The sequence below is a fragment of the Pararge aegeria genome, chromosome 18 (assembly GCF_905163445.1).
Source record: "Pararge aegeria chromosome 18, ilParAegt1.1, whole genome shotgun sequence".
Lineage (NCBI taxonomy): Eukaryota > Metazoa > Arthropoda > Insecta > Lepidoptera > Nymphalidae > Pararge > Pararge aegeria.
In genome coordinates this window covers 10,859,856-10,885,484 of record NC_053197.1, presented here as the reverse complement: position 1 = coordinate 10,885,484, position 25,629 = coordinate 10,859,856, and the positions used below count along the sequence as shown (strand labels likewise).

The 25,629-nt window shown below is 33.6% G+C and overlaps 3 protein-coding genes across 4 annotated transcripts; 1 reads left to right on the top strand and 2 right to left on the bottom strand.

Annotated features, from left to right (window-relative positions):
* Positions 1 to 1,446: 1,446 nt before the first annotated feature.
* LOC120631411 (CLK4-associating serine/arginine rich protein) lies at positions 1,447 to 15,827 on the bottom strand. 2 transcript variants are annotated; one of them, XM_039900982.1, is made up of 16 exons: positions 15,576 to 15,827; positions 15,381 to 15,478; positions 14,222 to 14,400; positions 13,771 to 13,932; positions 13,546 to 13,658; positions 11,240 to 11,412; positions 10,083 to 10,252; positions 9,251 to 9,347; positions 8,268 to 8,507; positions 7,772 to 7,825; positions 7,539 to 7,667; positions 6,663 to 6,729; positions 5,108 to 5,180; positions 3,511 to 3,616; positions 2,622 to 2,702; positions 1,447 to 2,209 (listed from the first exon to the last, which is right to left on the bottom strand). In XM_039900982.1, the coding sequence occupies exons 1-16, from the start codon at positions 15,672 to 15,674 to the stop codon at positions 1,537 to 1,539; spliced, it is 2,514 nt and encodes an 837-aa protein (XP_039756916.1). In that variant the 5' UTR covers positions 15,675 to 15,827; the 3' UTR covers positions 1,447 to 1,536. The 2 variants fall into 2 exon arrangements, with proteins under 2 accessions (XP_039756916.1, XP_039756917.1); XM_039900983.1 differs by lacking the exon at positions 7,772 to 7,825.
* Positions 15,828 to 17,840: 2,013 nt separating this feature from the next.
* LOC120631472 lies at positions 17,841 to 20,032 on the bottom strand. The gene is made up of 4 exons (XM_039901079.1): positions 19,796 to 20,032; positions 19,188 to 19,453; positions 18,352 to 18,483; positions 17,841 to 18,278 (listed from the first exon to the last, which is right to left on the bottom strand). The coding sequence occupies exons 1-4, from the start codon at positions 19,923 to 19,925 to the stop codon at positions 17,859 to 17,861; spliced, it is 948 nt and encodes a 315-aa protein (XP_039757013.1). The 5' UTR covers positions 19,926 to 20,032; the 3' UTR covers positions 17,841 to 17,858.
* Positions 20,033 to 20,559: 527 nt separating this feature from the next.
* On the top strand, positions 20,560 to 25,352 carry LOC120631526 (inositol-tetrakisphosphate 1-kinase-like). The gene is made up of 5 exons (XM_039901146.1): positions 20,560 to 21,011; positions 21,539 to 21,637; positions 23,235 to 23,332; positions 23,806 to 24,105; positions 24,474 to 25,352. The coding sequence occupies exons 1-5, from the start codon at positions 20,889 to 20,891 to the stop codon at positions 24,952 to 24,954; spliced, it is 1,101 nt and encodes a 366-aa protein (XP_039757080.1). The 5' UTR covers positions 20,560 to 20,888; the 3' UTR covers positions 24,955 to 25,352.
* Positions 25,353 to 25,629: the final 277 nt, after the last annotated feature.

Here is a 25,629-nt window from a genome sequence, read left to right as displayed (position 1 = left end):
GCCAACAAGTATATTTCGTTACAATAGCGATACCTTACATTGTCATTACAGCGCGATTATGAGTCCATTTTAAGTCCTTAATCTTTAAGGTTATTTCTTACAAAGCAAAACCCATAGTTAATCTACTCCAAGTGAAGTCATTTGATTTAACCAAAGGCTGACCTTGGCTCGGAAAAAATAATTTAGTTCTTTTTTACAAAAATTATACATGTTGAAACAGAGTTCGTACTATACAAAAACAAACACAAAAATCGAGTCAAATCACTATGTTTAAATCAATATCCAAAGTAGAAGAGCAAAAGTTAACGAAATAGTAAACAGTATATATCAAACTTAAACGAGCGCACAGTCAACTTTACAAGATGGGGAACGAAAAACTGCACAGTGCGCGCGGGGACGCTTCATTCATTTGCCGCTTGGTCAGATTCATCAACTCAGACTCATTATTTAGAACCCAGTGTCGTCAATTCAAAATTTTATTTGCGGCTTTGAGAACCAAGCGAGGCAGCTTTCGATATTCAGAAAAAAATGGTTACAACTCTAGAATAAAAAAAAAGACTGAGAACGTAACTGTTTTCGAAACGTTTCGCAACAATTATAAATTGCATGCTACTATAAAGTAAGCGCAAATAGAATACTCGCGATATATTCATTCATATTATTTAACGTCCCAAAAAAATTACGAATTTTTTAAAACACTTTATGTAATTGATTTTTATTTTATTGTTTCTTTCAGTTTCGTTCCAAGTTACATTCTATGGTCTGGCACAAATGTCAAAACGGGCCTATTACATTTTTACGACTATAATAGCCTATTTTCTACTTACATACATTGTAAGTATCAATTTTGTCCCCCCTTTTTATTAAGATTTATTGGATTTGATTTGATGCGGTTGTCCCTTGTGGGGTTAATACCATTTCCTTATTTTTGATAATTCTTTGTTATTTTTCAATAACGTAATGCCAAATATTAAGTTTAATTATAATTGTAATTGTGCTTCCACACAGCGGTTATAAATATATAATATACAACACAACATTTAATTAACTACACAACAAAAATACGCTTACGCTTTGTTTTATTTTTGTTATGTAATCAATTAAATAATATTTAATATTATTACAATTATAACTCCTTTGTGGGAGCACCTTAATTTACATAGCTTTAATAAAATAATCGACTAAAGAACCTACTATTATAATATAGTCAGTAATAAATGTATGTATCTATTTTAAAGGAAACCATTTACTGTAACGTTTTTGAATTAAAAAATATATATTATTCATACAACATAGCTAAAATTATGTATAGTTAATTATTTTTCAAGGAAATTTAATAGAATATAAGAATGTCTAGCCTGTATAGCATAATCATAATTAATAAAGCTTTTATTTTTGTTAAAATGTATATTTTTGTAAATAGAAAATATAAAATTAAACTCTGCATCAGCACATAATGTTTTATTAATAATAATTACATTACACTTATCTAATTATGATACATAACCATACTAATTTGGCGATAATCTATTTAACTTAGTAATCTACAAGCTTAACTTTGTTTCTGTAATTATTCGATTGTCTGTCTTGGTCGTTTCTATACCTGCTCGAGGGACCCTCGCCATAATTTTGTCCAGAGCGATATCTGCCAGACGATGGCCCATCCATGCCATAATTTTGCTCAGAATCTCGATGGCGCCCTGATGGGCCGTCACCGTAATCTTTGTTCTCTCGATAGCGGTTAGAGGGGCCATCACCGTAACTGTGTTCGGGATCGCGATATCGGGAGTTGTCGCCATAATTTTGTTCAGAATCCCTAACATATTGGTTCCTATAGCCCCCTCTTTGGCTGAGCTGGCGTCTCATATTGGGTGGAAGGTGCCTGTCCTGGTCAAATCTACTGGTACGTTCATAGGCAAAGTTATCACTATATCTTCCAGGCTCACGGTTCGGGTATTTATCGTATCTATTCTGAGAGCCTTGTTCTCTATTGTCATCGATTCTGGTATCTCTGAAATAACCCTCTGAGCTCTCTGGAATTCTCTTTTTGGTTAAATACTGGATTGCTCCCATTTCAGGAAGTTTAGGTTTGTATGGTGGTGGAGAAGGTTCTTTATGGACATCCCAGACAGGTATAGGTTTTTCTTGCGGTGGCTTGCTTTTTGAACGACTTCGGGCATCTCTCTTCTTCTCTGAGTGCGGAGATTGTCTGTAGAAACAAATTTCATCATAGAAGCATTAAAATTAAAAATAATGGGATAAGAAAAAACAATACTTATTTCAATTTATCACAGGAGAATCAATGCCAATAAATTAAAATATATTTGAGAATAGTTTTCTAAAAAAAATAGTTCAATACATATTAATAATTAATTTAACTGGTTAGTTTAAGTTAATTAGTTGGCTGCTGAACTAATTAACCTGGTTAAATTTTATGGCCGGTTTAAACGGCCAAATTGTACAGCACTACTTGTTACTATTGTTTCTTTCCTAGATGTCGTATATATTTTTTTTTACTTGCTTTGACTAAATAAAAAATATTATATTGTTGGATGAGATCCACACTTTCCATGAAAGATTTTGGTAGACCAGAATAATGGGACACATAAAAAATCATTAACCTTGAAGAAGAGCCGCTGCGACTTCTGTCGGAATCTTCCTCGCTGGAACGACGACAACGCTGATGTCTCATTTCACGTTGTCTGAAATAAAAATTCTTTATTAAACCGTATACTTCATTGACCGTATACTTCATTTACATTTTTTATGAAACAGAAGGAGTGAGATTTTCTACCAAAGTTTACTTATTTAATATCGTGTAAATTAACTAAGATTTATATGGTATCGAAGGAGCTACGATTATCTAGTTACGTTTATGTGAAACCGTACTGTCACTAGATGGCGCTTCGATACCAAATAAATCTAAGTTAATTTTCACACGATCGAATAATTAAACGTAGTAGAAAATCTCACACTTGGCATTCTGTACGCTTCATTAAAGTACTAAAAGTTAAAGACCACTATTCACGACACGTTACATGGACCTTAAATTTTTCTTTCTGCTGACTTGACCACCGATGGTTTTGTTTACTAGAATGAAACGTTACAGGTATCGTTGATCCTGGAGGGTAGATATAGATAACTTGGGTATTACCAACTACAAGATTTCAGGGTTTAACGAAAACTTGAAATGTTGTAGTTTTTGGCACGAAAGTTGGAACTACGCAGTACCGGCATTGCTTTAACTTAATTTAGTACTTTTAGTCCCACTGGGCAGTGACCCTGCTTTCTGAGTCCGAGATTACCACACCTAAAAAATGTTTGTGTGTTGAACATGAATGTTTATTCGGTGTCTCGGTGTTTATCTGTATACAATAAGTATTTATGTATATTATTCAGAAATATTCATCAGTCATCTTAGTACCCATAACACTACGCTTACTTTAGGGCTAGATGGCGAAGTGTGTACTTTCGTAATATAATTATTTATTTATTTATAAGTGTACGGACTTGCGACGCAGTTTGATGGCCAGTTCCCGCATCTCTTCATCGCGCCGCGCCTGCTTGCGCGACTCTCGCTCCAAACGCTCTGCCTCAGCCCGCTTGTCTGCGCGCACTGAAACGAAGAAGAACAATTACTAACTGAGAATATATATATAGATAGATAGATATCTAAGAAAGTAATCTAATGCCTGTTTTCACTGTCGACGAACAAAGCAATGCCTAAATCATCATCATCACCGGCCCACTACCGAGCACGGCTCCCCTTCCACGATCATAAGGGGAGTTAAGGCCGTAGTCCACCACGCTGGCCTATTTGCGGATTGGTGGACTCCACACATACCTTTGAGAACATTATGTAGAACTCTTAGGCATGCAGGTTTCCTCACGATGTTTTCCTTCACTGTTGAAGCAAGTGATATTTTCGTTACTTAAAACACACATAACTTAGAAAAGTTAGAGTTGCATGCTGGGATGCGAACTCGGCACCCCGAAAGGGAAGTTGAGCTCCTGCCCAATGTGCTATCACAGCTTACGCCTAATAAGCAACGCCCATTCAAAGAAGATTAGGCATACATTTATTTAACTTACATCAATCGATTTTTACTAGGCAACTTACATAATCTAACTATTCAATGATTGTTGCCATTTTATGTCTGTATTATCCTATTTTCAATGAATAACCTTATATTTTTTCCTAATTTAAACATTTTCCATTTTTTCCATAAATTTCATTTTTATTTTGTAATCACATTCGGTTAACTCATGCACTAGAGCATAACACGTAGTTTGAGTCCGCTAATAACACTGGTCTGCAAAAAAAGCTTTTTTTTTTTCCTTCTTGTTTTCATGCATGAATTCTTCATATTTTGTGCTCTTAACACGGAATCTGACATACAATTAAGTACCACACGTAGATTTCCATTATTTATTTAATTAACAAATAATATTATTAAAACATCAATTATTATAACGAAATGAATAAATATTACAGTCTAAGTTTTACATTGAAAAATCCTAGTCACAAAATGAACAATGAACAAAATGAATCAGTCAGCTATCTCATTATATGGTGAGAAAATTTGTTATTTTGTAGCTTTTTTTCCTTTTCATCGTTTCTATTGGAGTTTCTCGGCGAATTGACCAACAGAAATCAGCAAGCATTGCTGCTGACCATATATTTTATATTTATTGTTTCTGCTGATAAAAAAATACATAAACTACAAATACAATACTCAAAACCAATATAGGGAACATGAACTTTATGCAAAACTTACCAAAATATTTGATACAAAACATCAACCTTGACAAGGGATAGGACGTGTCCACCTGCTAAAACACGGGAACATGGAATAAGAGAAGTTTACCCCCGTTTATTATTACAAATGTATTATTTGGATATTTTTCCACTTGTGCGCCAGTGCTCTGAGAGTTGATAAAGCTGTGGCAGGAGAAAGAAAGAAGAAGTAAATTCTTATCCTTTCCTCTGGGAGAAAATTGTCTACTGCACATGCTAGCCGTGCAGACAGAGATTTCTCATTTTTGAACCAGCATGTAAAACTAGACATCAAGTATATTCTAAAATGTATTTTTTAAGAAAACTCACATTGCCTGGATAACTGTGCCTGCATTTTCCTTTTTAACTTTTCTTTCATTGATATTGTCTCCCGCGACGGGCCCTGGAAAAATATTTCTGTTAATTCCACGAAATATTACAAAAAAATGTTATGAGTGAGAACTTTTTTGTGAAATTGTGAGTTATAAAGCATTATTAAGTCTAATTATCACAATTACATCCGCTGTTTTATATTCTGATATTAAAACGTTTCATTAAATAAATCTATACTAAATTATCTTTATTAAACTTACTTCAAAATATATTGCTTTACCTAATTAACAAAATGTATTTTGGAAATTTTGGGAGGGTGGTCAAACTGAAATTAAAACATTTTTATTCAATTGAAATCTGTGACCCGTTTACTACGAATCAGAAAGACACTCTCTTTCATTTTCTTTTTGGAAACGTCTTAAAACGATTTTGTTGAAATTTATGGATCGAGTTTTTTTTCAGGATCACTAAATCTTAGCATTGAGAATAAAAAAAACAATTTGACACCAAGCCAAACTCAGACAGTTAGGTATAACAATTGTATGGTTGTAAAATTACATCAGTGGTTAAAAAAGAATTTTCTAAAACTGTTTGTATAAAACAAACATCTGTAGATAAAACCGATAAAAGGAGTCAAAATATGTTGTTGATAGTTTACAATGACCTGCGATCGCGACGAAGACCGATTTTATCAATCGTTTCATATGTTGGTACATACTATCTTAATTAATTGGCAGGTCATTAAGGCTTATATACAATTAATATAAAATTCCTAAGAACTATATAATCGCAGCGCATAAGACTTATTATAGACCAGCCAACTTAGGTTGTGCGTACTATACACACGAAAGAGTCTACACATCCAAGCCGCCGTTACGCCGGGAGGCTTTGTTGTCGGCGATATCACAACTTGTTAAAAGTTAGAAAATTTTGTCGTCGGGACAAAATCAGAAACTTCCGAAATCGTCGAGCGACTAAGTCCCCTAGTCGTGAAAATATAATACCACTTTCATGACAGCGGAATGATTTTAAGGGCGCTAGTTCACAACAAGATTATCTTAAAATAAAGCCGCTGAGAAAGCCAGTTATCGGGAAGTCGACGGGTTTGGTGTGTAGAATCCTTAATGCACAAGTCGCAGGTAAGTGCAGGTGGTTATATGCAAACATTTTCACTATTGCTGTCGCCTCATCAGTTGTACGTGAACCGATAACAGTCTCATATGTTATTATTCGATGTTGGAATTGGATGGATTGTAAATAACTTCTATGAGCAGATTATTAAAATCGTTGAATTTGCGTTTAGATCTTCACGTGTATTTAAGCAACAAACTATACTATCAGGCGATTGAAAACCTGTGGTCTGTAGTGACCCTTAATAATTTCTTACATTGAATTAATATTAATTAGTACTAATATAATTGGGGTTGTTGCTCAAAATAAATAATCTTTAATTTACTAATAAATACTTGGTTTGTCTGTAAAGTTTTAAACTATGGGTTAACTATTTGTGCTATACAAGCGTACAGTTCAACAACAAATGATTCTTACTGACTTTGGCGCTGGATCCAGACAATCGTAACTGATTCTGGTTTGTGTTTGATTTATTGCCCACCGCTGACCTGTAATGTGGATTAAAACAAAATTTTAGTGAAGTTAAATTGTTGATTGCAATGATATAATCACTATGGGCCATGTTAATTAAAATTAGCTGAAAATATGAGTGGCTTTAGGTATGATTCTGTATGTTCTTAGGCTAAAATGTTATTTATGTGACAAACTTCATCAAGATCGGTTCAGTAGCTAAGCCGAACCATACAAATGTACAATAAGTAACAAAGAAATAAACGAATAAGTAACATTATGGACTTTTGTCCATATGATACTTTTATTTATGCAACACACCACCCCAAAAAGGGTTTATGCAACGTGTAAATGAAAGCCGAAATAATATTTCAGGGGCTTTAGAGTACATTATTTACTTTCTTCTAGACTTATCCGTAAAACCGAAACGCTAATAGTTTGTATTTAAAGAAAGTCGATACGGCCCTCACAACACATGCAAAAGTAAAATCAAGGGGCTCCTGCCACCTTATTAGATACGTGTCGTGTAGCGTAGGTACTGTGCACGTGTCGGTCTTTCATCTTACATAGGGTTGTCATTTAGAATGTTTTGAATTAGTTTGTATGGAAAAATAAATAAACTTCTTCTGATTTAATACTTTTACAGGGTGATTACTATAAGTAATGAATACTTATGCACCCTTCAACAGTATTTCGTAATTTCGTTACACATTGTATAACCAGGGTAAAAGTATTCTTTAAATTAGCTGTTACGGAATAAAAGAAAAATACATATACAAAACATTTTTAGTCAGAAGCAAAGCAGGGTTTTATTATTACATACTTAAAATACATAATATTAACTTACTTATTTTTTTCATCATCAGGTGAATCGCTGGAATCAGAGTCTAAGGACAATTCGCTCGACGACTTATCCTCCTTTCGCCGCCCGTAATATCTTGGAACCGCCTTTTTCTGAGCCGCACTCTTTTCGTTACTGTTAAAACACAATCATTTTAGTACAATAATACCATAAAATTTAAAATTACATGTCGCTGTAGCTGTCCGTTTATGGGCACATCAAAAGCAGTACAAGCTTACCTTTCAAATGAAATTGACCTGGATCTATTATGGTTTGCATAGCCACTAGCAAGACTGTGGACAGGAAATCACACTATTAATTACAATTACAATACAATACAAAATGTATAACTATTCAAATTGCATTCTCACTAACAACACATACTGCATGCAGTTACTAAGCGATTAATCATTGAAACCCAAAAATTACTTTATCGCTCCAAATACAATCGTTACAGTATGGTAACGGTCAAAAAATTAGAAAAATAAGCAGTAATTAATTATTGCTAGAAATATACAAATATAATTTCGAATACATTTAACATACTGCACAAAACAATAGTAGTAACTAAAACACAGTCTAAATATAAACAATGCAAGATATGTGCTAAGCTGAAACGTTAAATTTAATAAACAGTAAAACCTAAAGTTGTAAATACTTACAGTATACAATCAAGTATATTTGTTTGTAGGAATCAGAACTTGAACTGTTATATTCATACGAAATTATACTAACTTGGAAAGACGGCTCCGAGATCGTCTCCTGTAATTTGGGGGACGCGACCTCGACCTCGATCGCGACCTTGTCCGTCTATATGGGGCGAAGGATTTGGAGCGCGACCTGGATGATCTGGAGCGTGACCTCGACCTCGACGAGTGCGACTTTGACCTTGACCTCGATCGCGATGCGGAGCGGGAAACTGAGTTCGGTCCACGAGGACCGATTTTAGGACGCGTCAGGTCGATCGATTTTGACCTACAAACGAAACACATATGTTCCGCTGATCATTTTAGAACACAAGTCACACAATAGTTAAGGATGACTTTTCAATCGGTTTAGCTAAGGAATAGATTTGGTTTTAATAATTAAGTGTTATTGTTGCACAGGATATATGTTAAAAGTTAAAATCAATAATGGATCTAACGAATGAAAAATAGTATAGCGAATGGTTGATAAATATTAGAAAATTCTTGGGACTTGCGAATTGTTAGGAATTATATTATTGTCCATCAAAAAATGGGCATCATTTTCGCCCTCAGCGTGGTTATTCTCCGTTGCCGCCAGGCACTTTTTCGGTTGATAAATTTATCACTAGTTTTTGCCCGAGACTTCGTTCGCGTGTAAATTCTGATTCATATGCCTAATTCTGAGACCCCTGAACTTGGTGCAAAAAAAACATGTCGAACTCTTGCTCTGTGAGTCTTTCCGGGTTAAAAGTAAGCTTAGTGCTCTAACTCTAATCTAACTGTGCCAAATTTCATCCAGATCCGATCAGTTGTTCGGACGAGATTGAGTAACATATACATCCAAACTTTCGCGTTTGTAATATTGCTGTTTATAAAAGGGCATGGTCCTATACTATGAAACATTTTATTTAAATCCATTCAGTTTTTCTAGCGTGATAAAGTAACAAATATAACATATTTTTAAACTTATACCTAATGTATGATTTGTGAATAAAATTACTAGCACTTAATATACAATACTACAGCACTTACCGGGGTCTTGGTTTTCTAACAGCTTCAGAATACAACATATCAGGCTTCTTCAAGTTTTGCTTCAGTTTATCTGCATACAAAGGCTTTGACAGTTGTGCTGTAAAGAAACACTTGTCAAGTAAATATTATTTTCAATTATAAGAATTTAGAGCTTTATAAGAAAACTGGCCGACCCGCGCAATTTCGTCTGCGCCAAATCGGTTATTACCGTTGTAATATTTTTAAAAACCTAGAATCTAATTGCAGCGCCACCTACCGTTTTTCCAAACTATACGCGGCCGGACGGCTTGCCATTTCTCTACCCGTCCTAACTTCTAAACGACAGGTCCAATTTGCATGATTTAAAAGGGAAATTTGCAGGTACATAATCATTCTTAATTATAAAATGATTTATTTGGATCAATATCATAATAGGAATGTCACTATTTTTCGATTGTACCAGTGTTTTTGACAAATGGTAACAAAAAAGCGGTTATTAAGACTTAGCAGTTAGACATGTAGCCGCCTCGCGGATTTTTTTGTAGATAATAATGATTACTTTTTATGTTCATTAGTAATAACCAGGAGTTTTTTTTTAAATATGTAAACATAAATATATATGTTTTGCTTCTTCTGTAACGGTGTACCGGGCCGAGGCTTCTTTTTTAAACCAGATCTATATCTGATTAAACATACTTAATACTATATATATAGTTTTTATGCTTATAGACAAGCTCTTGACTGCAATCACACCTGATGGTGATTGATGATGCAGCCTGATAGGTTGGCTTTGAACCTTATTCTTGTGTGCAATTAAGAACTAAAACTTAAAACAAAAAACAGATATACTCACGTGGCTTTTCCTCCTCCTCTGGACCAAAGGAGGTAATGAACTCTATAGCGCTGTGTTCCGGTGACGGGCTTCGGGACGGCGAGCGACTAGGTGACCGACTGGCGGGCGCGAACGACGACGGAGCGGCGTAGCTTGGTGGGCTTACAACACGTGTTGCTAGCTTCTTGTCCCTGAGGAATATTTAGAGGTTTATTTTGACATTTTAAATACAAAATTCATTTATATAGGTAGGTCTAGTTTATCCTATTTTAACTAATCGGAACTAAATTAGTTATTGAGGAAAAATTGTTACTAACATCCTAACAATCTATGGATGGAAAAGTCTGAAATAAATGTTTATTCCTGTCATTATTATAAGCATTTTTCAAACGTCAAGTCAGACTGTTAGTAGTGACTCTACCACCGGTACATAAGGCATATTCTCAGCAGATTGCACGTTTTCAACATTTACAGTTTATAACCTTTAGAATTTTTCTATCTTCTGAGAGATGAGAGCCGAGTGGTGTGCTTCCAAGCAGCCCTGTCGATGATTTCGGATCATTGGGTTAAACTGCGTAATTGTTACAGATAAGTAAAAACTTGAACTACGACGAAACACACATCGCCATCTAGATGTCTGATGAATATTTTATGAATAATATACAAAAACACTAACAATATACAGATAAAAACCGAGACACTGAAACATATTCATGTTCATCAAACATTTTCCAGTTGTGGGAATCGAACCCACAGCCTTGGTTTTAGAGAACTGTTTCAATGCCCACTGCGCCAATCGGTGAAGAACCATAAGAAATATGGTAAGTTTAGAAACTAACACTAACTACTGGTACTCGTAGTGTAAACTTCGGAAACAAAGACTCTTTAAAGCGACAGAGAAAAAAACAAAAATACTGGCACATGCAAACAAAAAAACAAATGTCACACCCGTGTTACCTCTAGCTCCCTCGGCAACTAATTATTTAACCTTAACTATTATATTAAATAAATATAAAATACAGACATTTTTCGATCATAACAGAACTTTGGTTGAGTCTACAGACATTAACTTTTTTCAAAAGAAATTACAATTCCACTCAATGAGAATATTTAGAACCTTGTTTTATGTAGATAATATGTAGAACTTCGGTTCCTCTGAAAATTCTAGATCAACTTACCGATGTGCGCGACGTTCCCGTCTACTCTTTCTTCCAGAGAACATGGCCTTCTCTTTCTCCTCTCGCATTAATTGCTTCTGATGTTCTGCATCGTCCGCGTCTCCCGTCAGAAAGGAGAACAGATCACAGCCCGCCATACCAAATTGTGGTCCCACCGCGTTCAACTCGTGAGCCTGTACTCCATATTATTTAATTTACACGTGTTTACAAGAGCCAAGTAACAAAGACAAACATCTAGAGGCGAAAAGTTTTGCCCGTTTTCACTAGACCTAGGAATCGTCTAATCAGATAGCCTAGGGATGTTGGTAATTTCTAGAGAAAAAAACGTTTCACGAACTCTTATGTGATGTCTAACGACGTAAGGCGATCTTAAAGTTTAGGGGACTCTTAAACTGACACTTTTAACCTTAAATCTATGCGAAAATTATGATAATACAAATACAAAATACCACACCTTGTGCCATACACAAGTTAGGTTTTATGAGTTGCCTAGGTAAAATCGATTGGTGAAAGGTAAGGCTAGGAATCTTCTTTGATTTCGCGTTACTTACTTGCCTTTTACGTTGTTAGTGAAAACGGGCATTAGTGTTTTTGCTCATATAACAATCCTAGTTGCACGCGCCGCTAGTTCATTTTAAAGTAAAAACAAAAATGTTGCTGTGCATGTAAGCATTATTATGTTTCTTTCACTCCAACAGCAATCTTGGTACTACTAACGTGCTAGGAGTGGGTACGACAATAGTTGAACAGTTTGTTGGCTCCATGTTCAGGACATGCAAGTTTTGCACAAAAAATATAAGGTAAGTTATGTGGTAGTCGCTTCCTTTCTCTTCTAAGAGTGGTCAGCATAATAGAATGTTCTTCAAAATCTGAATTGGAATCTGATGAATTATAGAACATTGTAAACGTTCGACCTTTTCTAGGTTTGTATTGACCGTGTGTACTGATTTAAAATAGTCTGATGTGTCTGAACTCGACATATGTAAGCGCTAGTGATCACGTCCGGGCAGGACGTGTCGTAACGTCGGATAAAAATAAATCCGCCTTTAACCATTAACATAACAATAAGTCGACCCTGATTCCCTATGGCATTGAAAACACAACGGCCGACTCAATGCATATTGTGATGAGACACTTCTTATATGTATGCCATTTTAATTTCATAGCTATTTTTACATTTTGGAATGAATTATGAATTATTGTATTATATTGTATTACACGCAGAGAAAAAGCAAGTAAGTTAGGTGGTACAATTTTTCGCAATTCACCAGTGCATAAGTGTTTGCTATGCTACATATATATATAAGAAACATTATATATAAATGGATGATATATGAATTAAGAGAATAATGTTTAATAAAAATATTCAATAATTAATTCTGAAAAATATTAATAATTAATTCTGTAAAAATGGTTGTCAATATTGTTAGATGAAATGATACATATATTATAATATATGTAATGTGTGTAGAAAATAGCAATCAGTTATCTTTTTTGTAGTCTAAAAACTGGGATTTTACTCTATAAAATAACAACATAACTCTATAACCTTTAATTCTAGAATTAACGGTTATGCTCATTTTATTTACCTTATTAGTTATTGTATTGTAGAAAACATTTAAAGTACAACTGTAAGTACCTAGTACCAGTGGCGGTACTACCATCAAAATCGAAAACCAGGCTTGCTTTAAAATAATTATCTCTTTTACATTATGCTATTCTAAAATGCAATTAATTAATTCATACTTGATAAGAATGAGGAAATAAACACTATATTTTAATTTTTATTCAATAGTGTATGGACAATGAGCATACAAGCACTACATTACTCTAGCAGGTGTTATAGCAACCAAAGCAACCAGCTCATGGAAACACAATTATTATCTTTTACTATATTGGTACCAATGCCAAAATATCACAGATTTGTACAAAGCCAACTTGGTTTGTCTCGTTTTCTCTCATCAGCATATGTGGGGCTTTTTTCTGCTACTCATAGCAAAAGTTATTTAGCAAATTCAAAATTTTTTAATTATTAAGTATGGACTCTTATGAAGATTACAAGTTAAAGTTTGTATTGATGAGTAAATAGCAACTTTGCACTTCTACATACACTTGAAAATATCAATCCATTTTTTAAGAAATGCATATAATATTACTTCCATAGATAAAAAAAAATTAATAATTCAATTCAAATTAATTTTTATTATAAATATTATTTTAATATACCTTTAAATCTGCTTTTATTCAATGAAGCACAAGCTTATCTGTTGCTTTTTAAAATTATTAATAATAAAAGATTATCTTACCTGTGAAGCCTCCATTTTGTTGACATCAATACTTAGATCAACATCAATGATGTCCAAATCTGAATCATCATCAGAATCCTTTGCGTCAGCCTCTTTCTTTTTGACTTCTGGGCCTGTAATTAATACTGAGTGCCATAAAAACGACTCCAAAACACTCAAACAAACACCTTTTATACCCAAAAATCTTAAATCTTCATCAGCGGGTTTAAGAAATGCGGAATCTACCGTTATAGCTGGATGGTTGAGCCCCAGGATCATTATAATTGTATCCTATAGCTGCACCTGCCCCTTTCTTTTCACTTAACTTCTCCTTATGTGTTTCCTTTTCTTCTACAGTGACACCAAATTGTTCTTCAATAGCTAGCTGCTGGAGAAACTTGTCTTCACCTAGAATTAAGAATAAAACCTTTTAAATAAAAATATTTTATTTTTAATTTTATAATTTCTAGGTGATATATCAAATATAAAATATTTTCATTTTGATTTAGAAAAGGATAGTTTAGGAGGACTTTTAGACCTGTCAATTTAGTTTCGATTTTCTCAGCATATAACTTACACCATATTTAACATCTGTTCTGGACCTAGTAAGCATAATGAATGAAGACAACTAAAAATCATAACATCATATTCAACTACTTTTATTTTCAAGTAAATACTAGATCAAATATATTCTTACTTATTCCAAGGAAAGCATTCTGTGCTAGGATTCTGTATCTCTCATAGTTACACTGCCTCTCCTCTTGAGACAGATCTTCTGGAGGAATATCAGGTATTTTCACATCAGGTATAAAGTCTAAATGTGCCCGCACATCAAATCTGTCTATCATATTTTTCTTGTCACCCTGCCAAGGCATCCTGTTAAACAAAGTTTAGATTCAAGTTTACATATTTTATAGCAGATCTGCTATACTTTGTTCAAAAAATTTCCTGTAGCTCTACATTAAAATTAAACTTAATAATCTAACTTCAAGTTTTGTCACTTTATCATGTTGATTATTTATCAGATGACACATCTTCAAATCCCAATTGCCCCTGTAGGTTCAAATTCAAGTAAAACACTTGGATGCCTACACCCAATAAATAAATGAACAAAATCTATCTTTGAATTTTACTGTGTAACAGGATGGTTAAAACATGTTTTTGTTCTAATAATCATAAAAGCATAGTAAGAAGCAGTTAATTCCTAAACCAACTGTTGTAACAACTGTACTTAATATAATAGATGCAAAAGTGTTTTTGTTTGATTGTCCTTGTTTCCCACCCTTACTAAGCAACTAATCTAATTACACGCACACAGTTAGTGAAAAGGACGGAGAGTAACTACTTTTTAGCCCAGGAAAACAAATGGTGTCCAGAGGATTTGTAAAAAACTGAAATAGATGTAAGAATAAAACACAGGCTCTGGGATTTAATAAGTTATTTCTACTGTTGGGAAAAATAAATACAGAAATTCTACACACTTGTAAGGTATTAATAAAAATAATCAGTAAATATATTATATAATATATAATAGCTTTGATTAATATGAGTGGCAGGCCATATCATCTTTACAGTTAATTTATACTACAACAATGTATGGTGTCAATTGAATGGTATTAAGCCTCTTGGTGTTCCCCTGTGCCTTGATGAGCGAGTTAACCCAACTGCCCAGTCATTATAACTAACAACTTATACTAAATTAGCACATCAAAGCAGTATTCAGATACATTCCGTTACCTAGGAGAAACATGGTTAGACATGGTTAGAATATCTATATATCCCTAATAAAGAGGATGTTCAGAAGTGGGTCACTGTTCTGACTGATGGGCACGATTTAGGCGTAAATATTAACATACATAATGGCGGGGCCCTCCCCAGCGGCTGCAACAGCTGGGTCTAAATGAATTTTGCATTCTCTTCCGTGAAATTGTAGAAACTGTGTCGGTTCTGCTTTCTGAAAATCGATATCATTTTATAAAAAAATTTGTATGATCAACCAATTATTGTAATGCATCTTAGCAATTATTACAAAATACAAGTAAAATACTAACAATTTTTTCATAGAAGTCCTTGCGTCGCTCAGCTCTTCGGCGATAATCAACTATCATACCACGAATCAATCGCTCCTGTTTCCTTGCCTCGTGCCACATTTTTATAAAAAGTACAGAATAATTGCATTAGAACTTTATAGAGCTATCTACCAGATTTTTTTTCTAAATTATATACTTAATCAGCTACTTCGGAGTCAATATCTTTCCTGCAACGCCATTTCCCAAACGGCAAAGTTATCATTTATATACTAGTATTTGTCTGTGATCAACACACAGCACACTGAGTTATGGAGGGTAGAGGTAAGGAGAGTCATCTTATATGGGAGAAAAGTTGAAAAAGTGTCCAGTTGTTGCGCTAAATAACAGTTCAAAAATCCTCCACAATGGCGCTGGTGGATGCACAGGGTATGGTATGAATGTAGCAATCGTAGATGAATTGAAGTATGCCGAGTTAAAAAATTTAATGTCATTATCGACTAAAGCAGTTAATTATTGAGAATTTCAACAACTTACGTTGTACAAAATATTGTGGTAAATATAACCTTACTTCCTTGTATCTCCATACTTCCTTGTTTATTTTTCAAGCCTACTCTAACAATATTTATATTTGGCGCTTCTTTTAAGAGTTACCCTGATGCAAATGTGGCGCCATCCTAATTTAATACATTTTGACGACACTTTTTCATATACCCAGATGACTCTCCTTACCTTTACCCTCCATACACTGAGTACTGACCTCTATTTAAATTACCACAGATTATTATGATATTTTTCAGTTCTAGCAACACTATTTAGCGTTTGAGTGGGGACAATTATTATACTTTAAATCTGGGAATAATCATTCATACGTGGAATCAGGACTCAAAGAGCAATGAAATATATTATTTCATACTTCTTTTATTTATTGCTTGATAGCATGCTAGTACTAAAATCTAAAAATTTATGGACCAGTAAATTCAGCTAAGTTTAGAGTCTAAATAAAATCTAAAACGTCTTCGAGGCTCAGTTCTTAAGATGCTGGCAGCTTTGCCCCTTTAGATGGCCAAACTAATTGTTTGGCCAAGGTAACTGCCCGCTCTAGGATCACCGGTAGACTTTTTGATAAGACCTTAAAAAGAGCTCGAGCCCCGGACCCCACGGTCCAAGTGTCTACTCCAAATGATCACAAAAATGAAACTGCTATCCAGGTTTTCATATTTACGATTCTTGGCCTGCTCGGCACTGCAGCTAGGGTATCGACATTCGTTGCATTCCACACAAGAGACTATCCCAGGCTACAAGGAATGAGCGTCATACCATTAGGTCTCCTGCCATCGATCCGCGCCAAACCAATAGGTTCTAGAGCTCGAGCCCCGGACCCCACGGTCCAAGTGTCTACTCCAAATGATGAGTGGACTGAAATCTCACGTGTTTGTAAGTGTTGATACAGTCCAAGATGGTAGTAGACTAACCCGGTGTAGCAGTTTTATTAAAACCATGCATCTATTTTTTACTCGGCATCGTACCGCAACGCGAAATTGCTTGGCGGATGGTCATCTTTGTTGGTAGGATGGTCTAGTCACAGCCGAAACTAGTTAACCCCATTTGAAGACCCAATTATAATGACATAAAGAGTGTTTCTGAAACTGATAACGAAATAGTAGATTATAGCCTATTTAGTCCTCGGATACTCGTTTTGCAATTAAACAGCCCCAAAACTAAACCACTTACCATCAGATGTACTATAAGCTTAGTACATAGATAATTATTACTGCGATAATATGCGAAAGTAACTCTGTCTATTTGTTTGTTTGTTACCTTTTCACGACTTTAACGACGGAACGATTTTTGAAATTCAAATCCAAATTCAAGGCTATCTATATGGGTGTAAGCGGGGCTTAAAAGTGTTGTATGAAAGTGTTTTCGAGACAACGAAATTCGCATAACCAGCCAATTTCGTAGACGCCTTAACAGAGTGGCTCTACATATGGTGTCTCACGAGAATGTCAAGAAGACCCAGCACCCAGTACCCTAAGACCCAGAATCGCCTTAAGAAGGATTACGAACGCCCTTCGATACCTTAGGAACTCCACTATCAAGAGAGGCCTTGGGCCTGTTTAACGCGCGGCTCGCCTTAGGTAGTTCGCACGATCCGACGCCTCAACCAATTCTCACATCAAAGACATCGCTCTTTGGCACGTCCGCCCTCCTGGATCGGAGAGCATACCTAAGGGATCTACTGAACACACTGAAAGATATGGTCCCATAGTTAATAAAAGTAATAAGTAGATAAATTATATATAATTAATTTATTGAATACAAATATAATTCACTATAATCTTCAACATCAAAAAATACTTCGTTTTCCATCTGATTTGGTTTACATATACTCAGCCAGTCCATGAATTCTTCAAAGAGGCCCAAACAACCCAGTGTTTCAGCAATTGTTCTATTTAATATCAAATAACTGCCCTTTTTAAAGTGTTTTTTAAAGAAGTACCACATTTCTCTATGTTTTTCTTCATCAACGAAAAAGTCTAGAACATTCATTATAATAATATCAGAACATTCAACAATATCATGTCTCTCTAATACATCTGAATTTACAACTGATATTCTGTCTAGGTCCATTGAATACTGGCCAATTATTTTTTCTTGCACTTCACAACATTCTTTATTCATCTCTATGCCCACTATTCTTGATGCATTTGATAAATGATATGCCTGAAACACATACATATTTGCATTTATATTTATACAGGAATAGGAAATGATTCCAAAAATAATGCTATCTTACCGCATACAAAACTGATCCCAGACGTGAACCTATATCTAATATTTGCTTGTCTTCCAACTCGTTTGGAAGAAGAACTTTGAATATGTATTGCAGAGCCTGTCTTGATAGTGAATGTGATATAAATATTAAATCCTGAAAACAATTACAGTGTAATTTTAAGGAGCTTGAAATTTATAACTAGTTCAAAAAATCTTTTCTGTTCCCTAATGTTGGTTATATGGTCAAAATGAATCATAAATTTATTAGTAAGACTTATTGTAAAAAAAACTTATTGTAAAAAATAAGACTTATTGTAAAAAAAACTTTAAAATCCACAACTAGCCCAGGACACTTTTTCATTGGAGAGAGGGTTATAGTGCAAAGACCCACCACTCTGTTTTGCTGCGTTGGTTAGATACCATAGGTTTTGTATCTCCAGGCTGGTACTAAGAATACTTAACATAAAGCACCATTTACACAAATTATTGGCTGGACCCGAGAATCGAACCCAGAACCTTGCAATAGGTAGTTAGTCCAGCAATGAAGCAGTTGGCACAGACAACTGCTAATACTGCAAAAAAAAACAGAAATCGGAACCAAATATCAAAAATCGAATGTTGGTGCTGGTTGAGCTGTGGTGGTGTCTAGTAGATTTTAAAATATGATGGTATATAACAGTCCATCTCTTAGTTTCATAACTAACAAGCTTATGTCAAGTAACTAAATGACAACAATATGACTTTGTTTTTTTATATTTCCAGGTAGTTCATGACTATTCTATGGTGCTGATTTATTTGATAGTTGAAGTGAAAACCGACTTTATCTTTTTAATGGTATCATCATTGGGGATAATTTACCTGTACATTGCGAGAACTACAATCCAAGCAATATTGTCTTTTCAGCTTTCCTCTTTTGACTAATTCCGCAACCTGTTTTTCATCATACAGAAATTCATCAACATGACAAGTATTGTCCTTATTACAATCTGCTTGGTCTCCAACACTTGGTGGTATAATATTCTCAGTTGACATCTCAGCTTCAAAGGGTATCATTTTTTTTATAGAATCTCCGATGTTCTTTAGTAACTTGTCTGAATTTATGAGAGACTTTTTAATTTCTAAATCTGCCAAAACAGAAATCATTAAAAATTGTTTTATAATTAATGGAAAAATTACTTACTATAACAATAGGTAAATTAGTAAACTTGTAACTGCATGGTTCTTTGTAGTTCAAAACTTGTCCTTTACCTTTGTTCGTTGACTCAGATATAATTTTAAGCTATCCAGGACATTACGGCCAGCACCTAATATAAGCCTGCATAATATCAACCATTTTAAGCCTGCCATACCACATTGGAGCAGTTCCGTTGGTTACAATCTTGGAATGCCCCTATTTGGAACTAGAGGTCTGTGCCCAGACTAACACTAATTAGGTTTGATGCTTAATAAATCACAGTTATCTATACCTTTTTTATATGAGAGAGAACTTATCCACCTCTCAATCGATTCCAACTCAAGATCATCGAGATCAGCAAAAACATCTAATAATCGGCTTTTCGCACTAAGGAGGGAGTAGCCCTCATCAGAGTCCGACATTATTTTGTCTTCATTAACAGCTTCAGAAAAAGTTTATAGATATGTTATTGTAATTCTATAATTTAAAACACGGAACCACGGATTCACGAAAAAGTTGGGTTATAAAAGTCAAATACTCAAAGAGGATACAACTGTGGGATACAACCTCCATTGACTTTACTAGGTACTTAGGTATTAGTGTTATATCTGTGGATTTTACTTAAATTTATTTATTTAATGGTCCGTCCTAAGAACAACATATTATATAGGTATATAATATTCTCAGATACCTATCGTGATTTTAATATAAATATTAAATCTATGGTTGAAAGTAACATATAAAGTCCTTAAAAAGATATAATAAATATTTATTTCATAATAAAGTTACATGCAACACTGAATGCTGCCAGTTCACGCGTTAAGGTTTAAAAGCCTGCTTCATTTTATAGTGCCGGTACAGCGGCAGGAAAATTTGGTATTTTACATTTATGCTTTTATTTTTTCGTAAATTTTGCTTTTTGCGTGAGTAGGTACTCGTTTGTTGGTATTAATATGGAATGGACTTTTAATATGTTACTGACTTCTTTGCTTGTCAGCTGTGACAACTGTCAAGTGTCAACCACAGACCTGGTGTCAACTGTCAAGACCAACAAACTACAAATTACAATATCTATTAATTTACAAAACATTATAACAAGAGGTCTAAAACCACGGAGATGGTAATGCAAGTATAGCAAATAGTGGGACTAAGTGGAGTGATTGAAACGTGCTACTAGCTAGTTTACAGTCCGATCTTTATTTTATGGGTTTTTTTCAATTTTAATAAAAAAACTTTTAATTAATTGCCGGTGTCGCTTTTTGTTTCGTAGTTCCACTAAACTGTATTTGTTAATTATTGTTTTAATTGGTAATATCAATGTTGTGTGAAATTTATGCGTAACAGTTATCATGCTAAGGATATAAAATTTTCAATAAAATTGGAAAATGAGCAACGGAATGCCTTTCGACAAAAGTATAGGACTCTGGATGTCCGATAAAAAAAGTCAAAAATTGAATTGGAAGGAGTTGATTCATGCATGCAATTCCCACGGTTTCAATCTTGTCAAGGTAATTGATTCAAATAAAAAAATAAGGCAATTAAGATATTAAACCCTATCATTTCAGCTTATATGCAACATCATACTCAACTTATAAATTAATTCATGGTCTTGTCTCTGGTAGCAAGGTATTCAAGGTAATAGTCGGGGGTAGCAAGGGGGGCCCCTTGCTACCCCCGACTATTTATATATTACAAAATCCCCTAATGGTCACTATTTTGAAATGAACCATGCACCTGCCACTAAGCTGCTAGAACAGCTGTGATAAAGTAGGATATACAGCTTAGCTGGGAAACATGAGCTTATGTTGACATCTTCTGACTTTTGATTAACTAACAAATGTAATAACATTCATATAATTTAAGAATTTTTTATTTTTATATATTTCATACAAAGGTTTGTAAAATTTTGTTGATCTTTAACTGCTGTCTATTCTGAATAAATCTTTGTTCAAATTAAATTAATGTACCAATTACCAATGCACAATGGTAGATTAATTTTCTATGTTAGTTGTGAAAAGTTTTTTTTTATCAACAGTTGGACTTGGAGAGACCTTTTGAAGATCAAGGTAGAATAGATGTATTGCTACACAAACTTACTGACATAATAGCAGCTGCTGATCAAGGTGATGTGAAGGTAACTTTTTTGCATAGTTTTTTACATTATTTTCCTGTTGACTGTCAATTTGTAATGGTTTAAAAAATGAAATTATGGGTTTCTAAAAGATAATGTAGTCCTTGAAGGTAGTCTCAATGGTGTGTATATTGTTTACACTCGGTTGCACAAACAAGCATATGATGTGCATGTGCATCAGATGATATAGCACACTAGTGGTATGATAACTACTACTTCTAAAATATACTATATTGTACTACTATTAAAAGTAACATAATTTTTAAATATAAAGTCACTTCTTGATTTGCATTTTGTCACCTTGATATTTCAGGGTTATCTATACATAATTGTATGTGATAAAGTATATGCGTAATGTAAAGCTGAGCAGTTTGTAGTTCTGGATTAAATAGAACATTCAGGCTAGCTAGTTCAGAATTATTTCCTATGAATTAATCAGTTCAATTATAAACAAACTGAAGAAATTAAGTAATAGTAGATCAGAACTGTGAGTAGATTATACTGTCTAACTTTTTTCATATGTAGGCAATTTGAGTCTATGTATCTGTTTAGCAGTGGCGTGCATAGAGGGTATGCACAGGGTATGTAGATGATATAAAATAAAGAATTCTCCAATACAAGTTATAAAAAACTTAAGGATAGACATAGTAAGAGTTATAAAAAGCCTACCCTTAAGTTTATTATAACTCTAACTGGAGATTTTCTTCATTTTAAATCATCTGCATACCCTGTGCATACCCTCTATGCACGCCACTGTGTGTAAGTATATCATAATTTATCTGTATACTGTTTTCAATGCTGTAATAATTAAAAAGAACATTTAATACATTTTAAACAATTTCTTTAATATATTTACATTGCATGGTATATTTACGTCAGTGTAGGTAAATGAATTACAATGTATATTCAGTGACTCATATTTCTATAGTTTCAGTACTTTTTAGTTAATTACCATAATCCTTGTATGACTCAAACTATGACAACATCAATGTTGAGTGGCATTTAATTTGTTTTTAGGGTTCTAAGAACACTTTCCGTCACTCTTATCCGTTTATCTTTCAGTATATTGTATCTCATAAACTGGAAAAGCCTTGAAATTTAATAGAAAGACAGGATATAAAATTATCCATAACAGTTGAAAATTATGGAGGTTTCTGCCCATCCCATTATTTCTCATTCCCCATACAAGAAACATTTTTTTTTGTGTTTTTGTATGAACTTTATGATAAAACTATGTATGTATTGTTTCATTTTGCACCTTGTTTTTATACTAGCTGGTCTTAGCTTTGAACAAACCTTTCTTTGAAATGGGTTCAAAAACTTAGATAGTTTTTTAGTTAAATCAAATTAATCAGTTATAGACATACCCTAAGAATCTCTTAAGCTATACTCAATAGTCGTGTAGACTTTGTCCACACACTACTTCTGATTTTTAGACAAAATGTCACCAGATTATTATTGTATGAAACATAGATGTAGGTATAATATATAATTATTTATATTCTACCTGACATACAGAGTCTTGCCTTTAAAGCAGTGCCAACTATAGTGTCCATTTTTGTTTTCAAACCATTTTTATGCATTTTGTTTTTACTTTCAGGCATCAATGAACATACGGCGTGTGGAGCAGTATTTATCGAATCATCCAAACGTAACCATAATTGACCCCTTGGATAACGTGCGAATTTTATTAAACCGGTAAGAATTTAATATTGTTACAGCTTTAACCTTTATTGATAAAGTTTTGAATCAGGAGTGTTGGTTTCATTTTAGAATGTACCCAATAGGAAAGATACATAAACAAGAAAATATTCATAACTGACTTATTTTTATCCTTTATCACCTATATACCTTTTTTAGGTAATTTGTAAAAAAATGTGAACAAATATAACATATTTGTTACACCAAATCTGGACTTGATTGTACATACAATACAAACTTGTCTAGAAATTGTATTGTAACGTAACAGGGATTGCACAAAAAAGTTAACCTAAATGTTAATTATTATAGTCCTGAATTTAAGCTTTAAAATTTATTTCTGCATTTTTTATTTCTTCTTACTCTTTTTCTTTCTTGCGAGTTTGGAAAACTATATTTTTAAATTGATTAATTTATTGTAATGTGTGTAATATACATTTCCTATTTTTAATTATAAACTTATTAATTTTCAGGTATTGTTATTACACTATACTACAGGATGAGATATCATTCCAAAATCAAGGTATATTCACACCAGCTTTTGCAGAGTTCTCAACAAACAATATAGAGCAAAACATTGAGATTATGCGAAATAACGGAGTGACATTTCCTGTAATATGCAAGCAGACGATTGCGCACGGCTCAAAGTCTGCACATGAAATGGTACTAATCTTCAACGAGAGAGGACTTCATGTTTGCAAGGCACCCTGCGTGGTGCAGAGTTTTGTGAATCATAATGCTGTACTTCATAAGGTGTTTGTGGTTGGTAATAGGTGAGATTCAGTCAGTATTACTATTTGTTAGTTTTATTATATTTAATATTATACGCTGAAATTAATTAAATCATTTGCAAGCAACTGCCTGGTTATACTGTTTAGCATGTTTGACTATGGATCACTAGGTTCTGGATTCGATTCCCGAATTATTCAATTTATAGCAATAAAAAAAATATCCTTCAAATCAAGAGATTGATCAAATTTAATCCCTAGGTTTTCGGGGTTGGAGACGGGTCGATCTCTCATCGAACTTACGGTTACATTACACTATATTTTTCCTAATATATATTAAATATATATATATATATTATATATTAAATATATATATATATATTATATATTAAATATCTATCTAAATTTTTCAGGTATCACATTTGCGAGCGACCAAGTTTAAAAAACTTCTACGCTTCTGACGACCTAGAACCAATATACTACAGGACAGGTGAAGTTTGCAAAGCGGACAGTCAATCCACGTTATCCATTTTGGACCCTCACGACAAGGCTGAAATAAAAATGACCCTTAACGAGGATAAAATAAGGTCGATCATCCGAGTACTCAGAAAGAAGATCGGATTAATTCTTCTCGGCTTCGACGTGGTCATAGACAATACGACAGGTAATCACGCTGTTATTGATATCAACGTGTTCCCAAGTTACGACAATTTTCCAAATTTTTTCGAGCATCTATTACAATGTATTAATGAGAGTTTGGTTAAATATAACAGTGATAATTTCGATATAAATGTGACGGATAATTTCGTTGGCAATTATAGATTAAATGGTTTAATTAATGTTGGCGATAGTCGTACTAATTATAGAGTAATGGGAATGAATATTATAAACTAATTTTTCGGTAACCTCATAGTAGTCTATGTGTTGTGTATACCTACTATTTATAAGACGGGGACTACCATATGGGAGAAAATACTAAACGAAATAAAACTATTTGTGATAAATTTTGTCTGTAGAATTATAGATAAAATGCTAATGCATACTTGTATGTAGCTATTTATAGCTCTATTAACGTATTTAACTTAGTTAACAACAACTTAGTCTAGAAAGTAGTATTCGAAGCACTTATTAAAAAATATTATTAACTTTTTTTACTTACTGTATTAGCACCTATTGTATTGTATGTCTATAATATACAATTATAATTTAAAATACTTGATCAACATTCTTGCGAACTTGGTACATTATTGTTTAAAAAAAATCTATGTAGGTTGATAAAATTTTAATCGGACTTATTCTAAATCATCCATATTAAATAAAAAGAAGAAAAGAAATCTCGTAAATTTGATGATGACTGCAATAAAACAAAATATTCAGAAACCGCCTTGTTTGAAAACTTAAGATATCTTTTGTAAACTTATAATTTTGTAACTAATATTATATTTATATTTGTGTTTTAAAACGAGCCATTGTAGATATTTTTTGAAACTAACGAGATTATTTTAATGCCTTTTTGATATTTAATTGTTATTAGTTATTTAAGTGTCCTTAAATCATTCTTATGGTAGG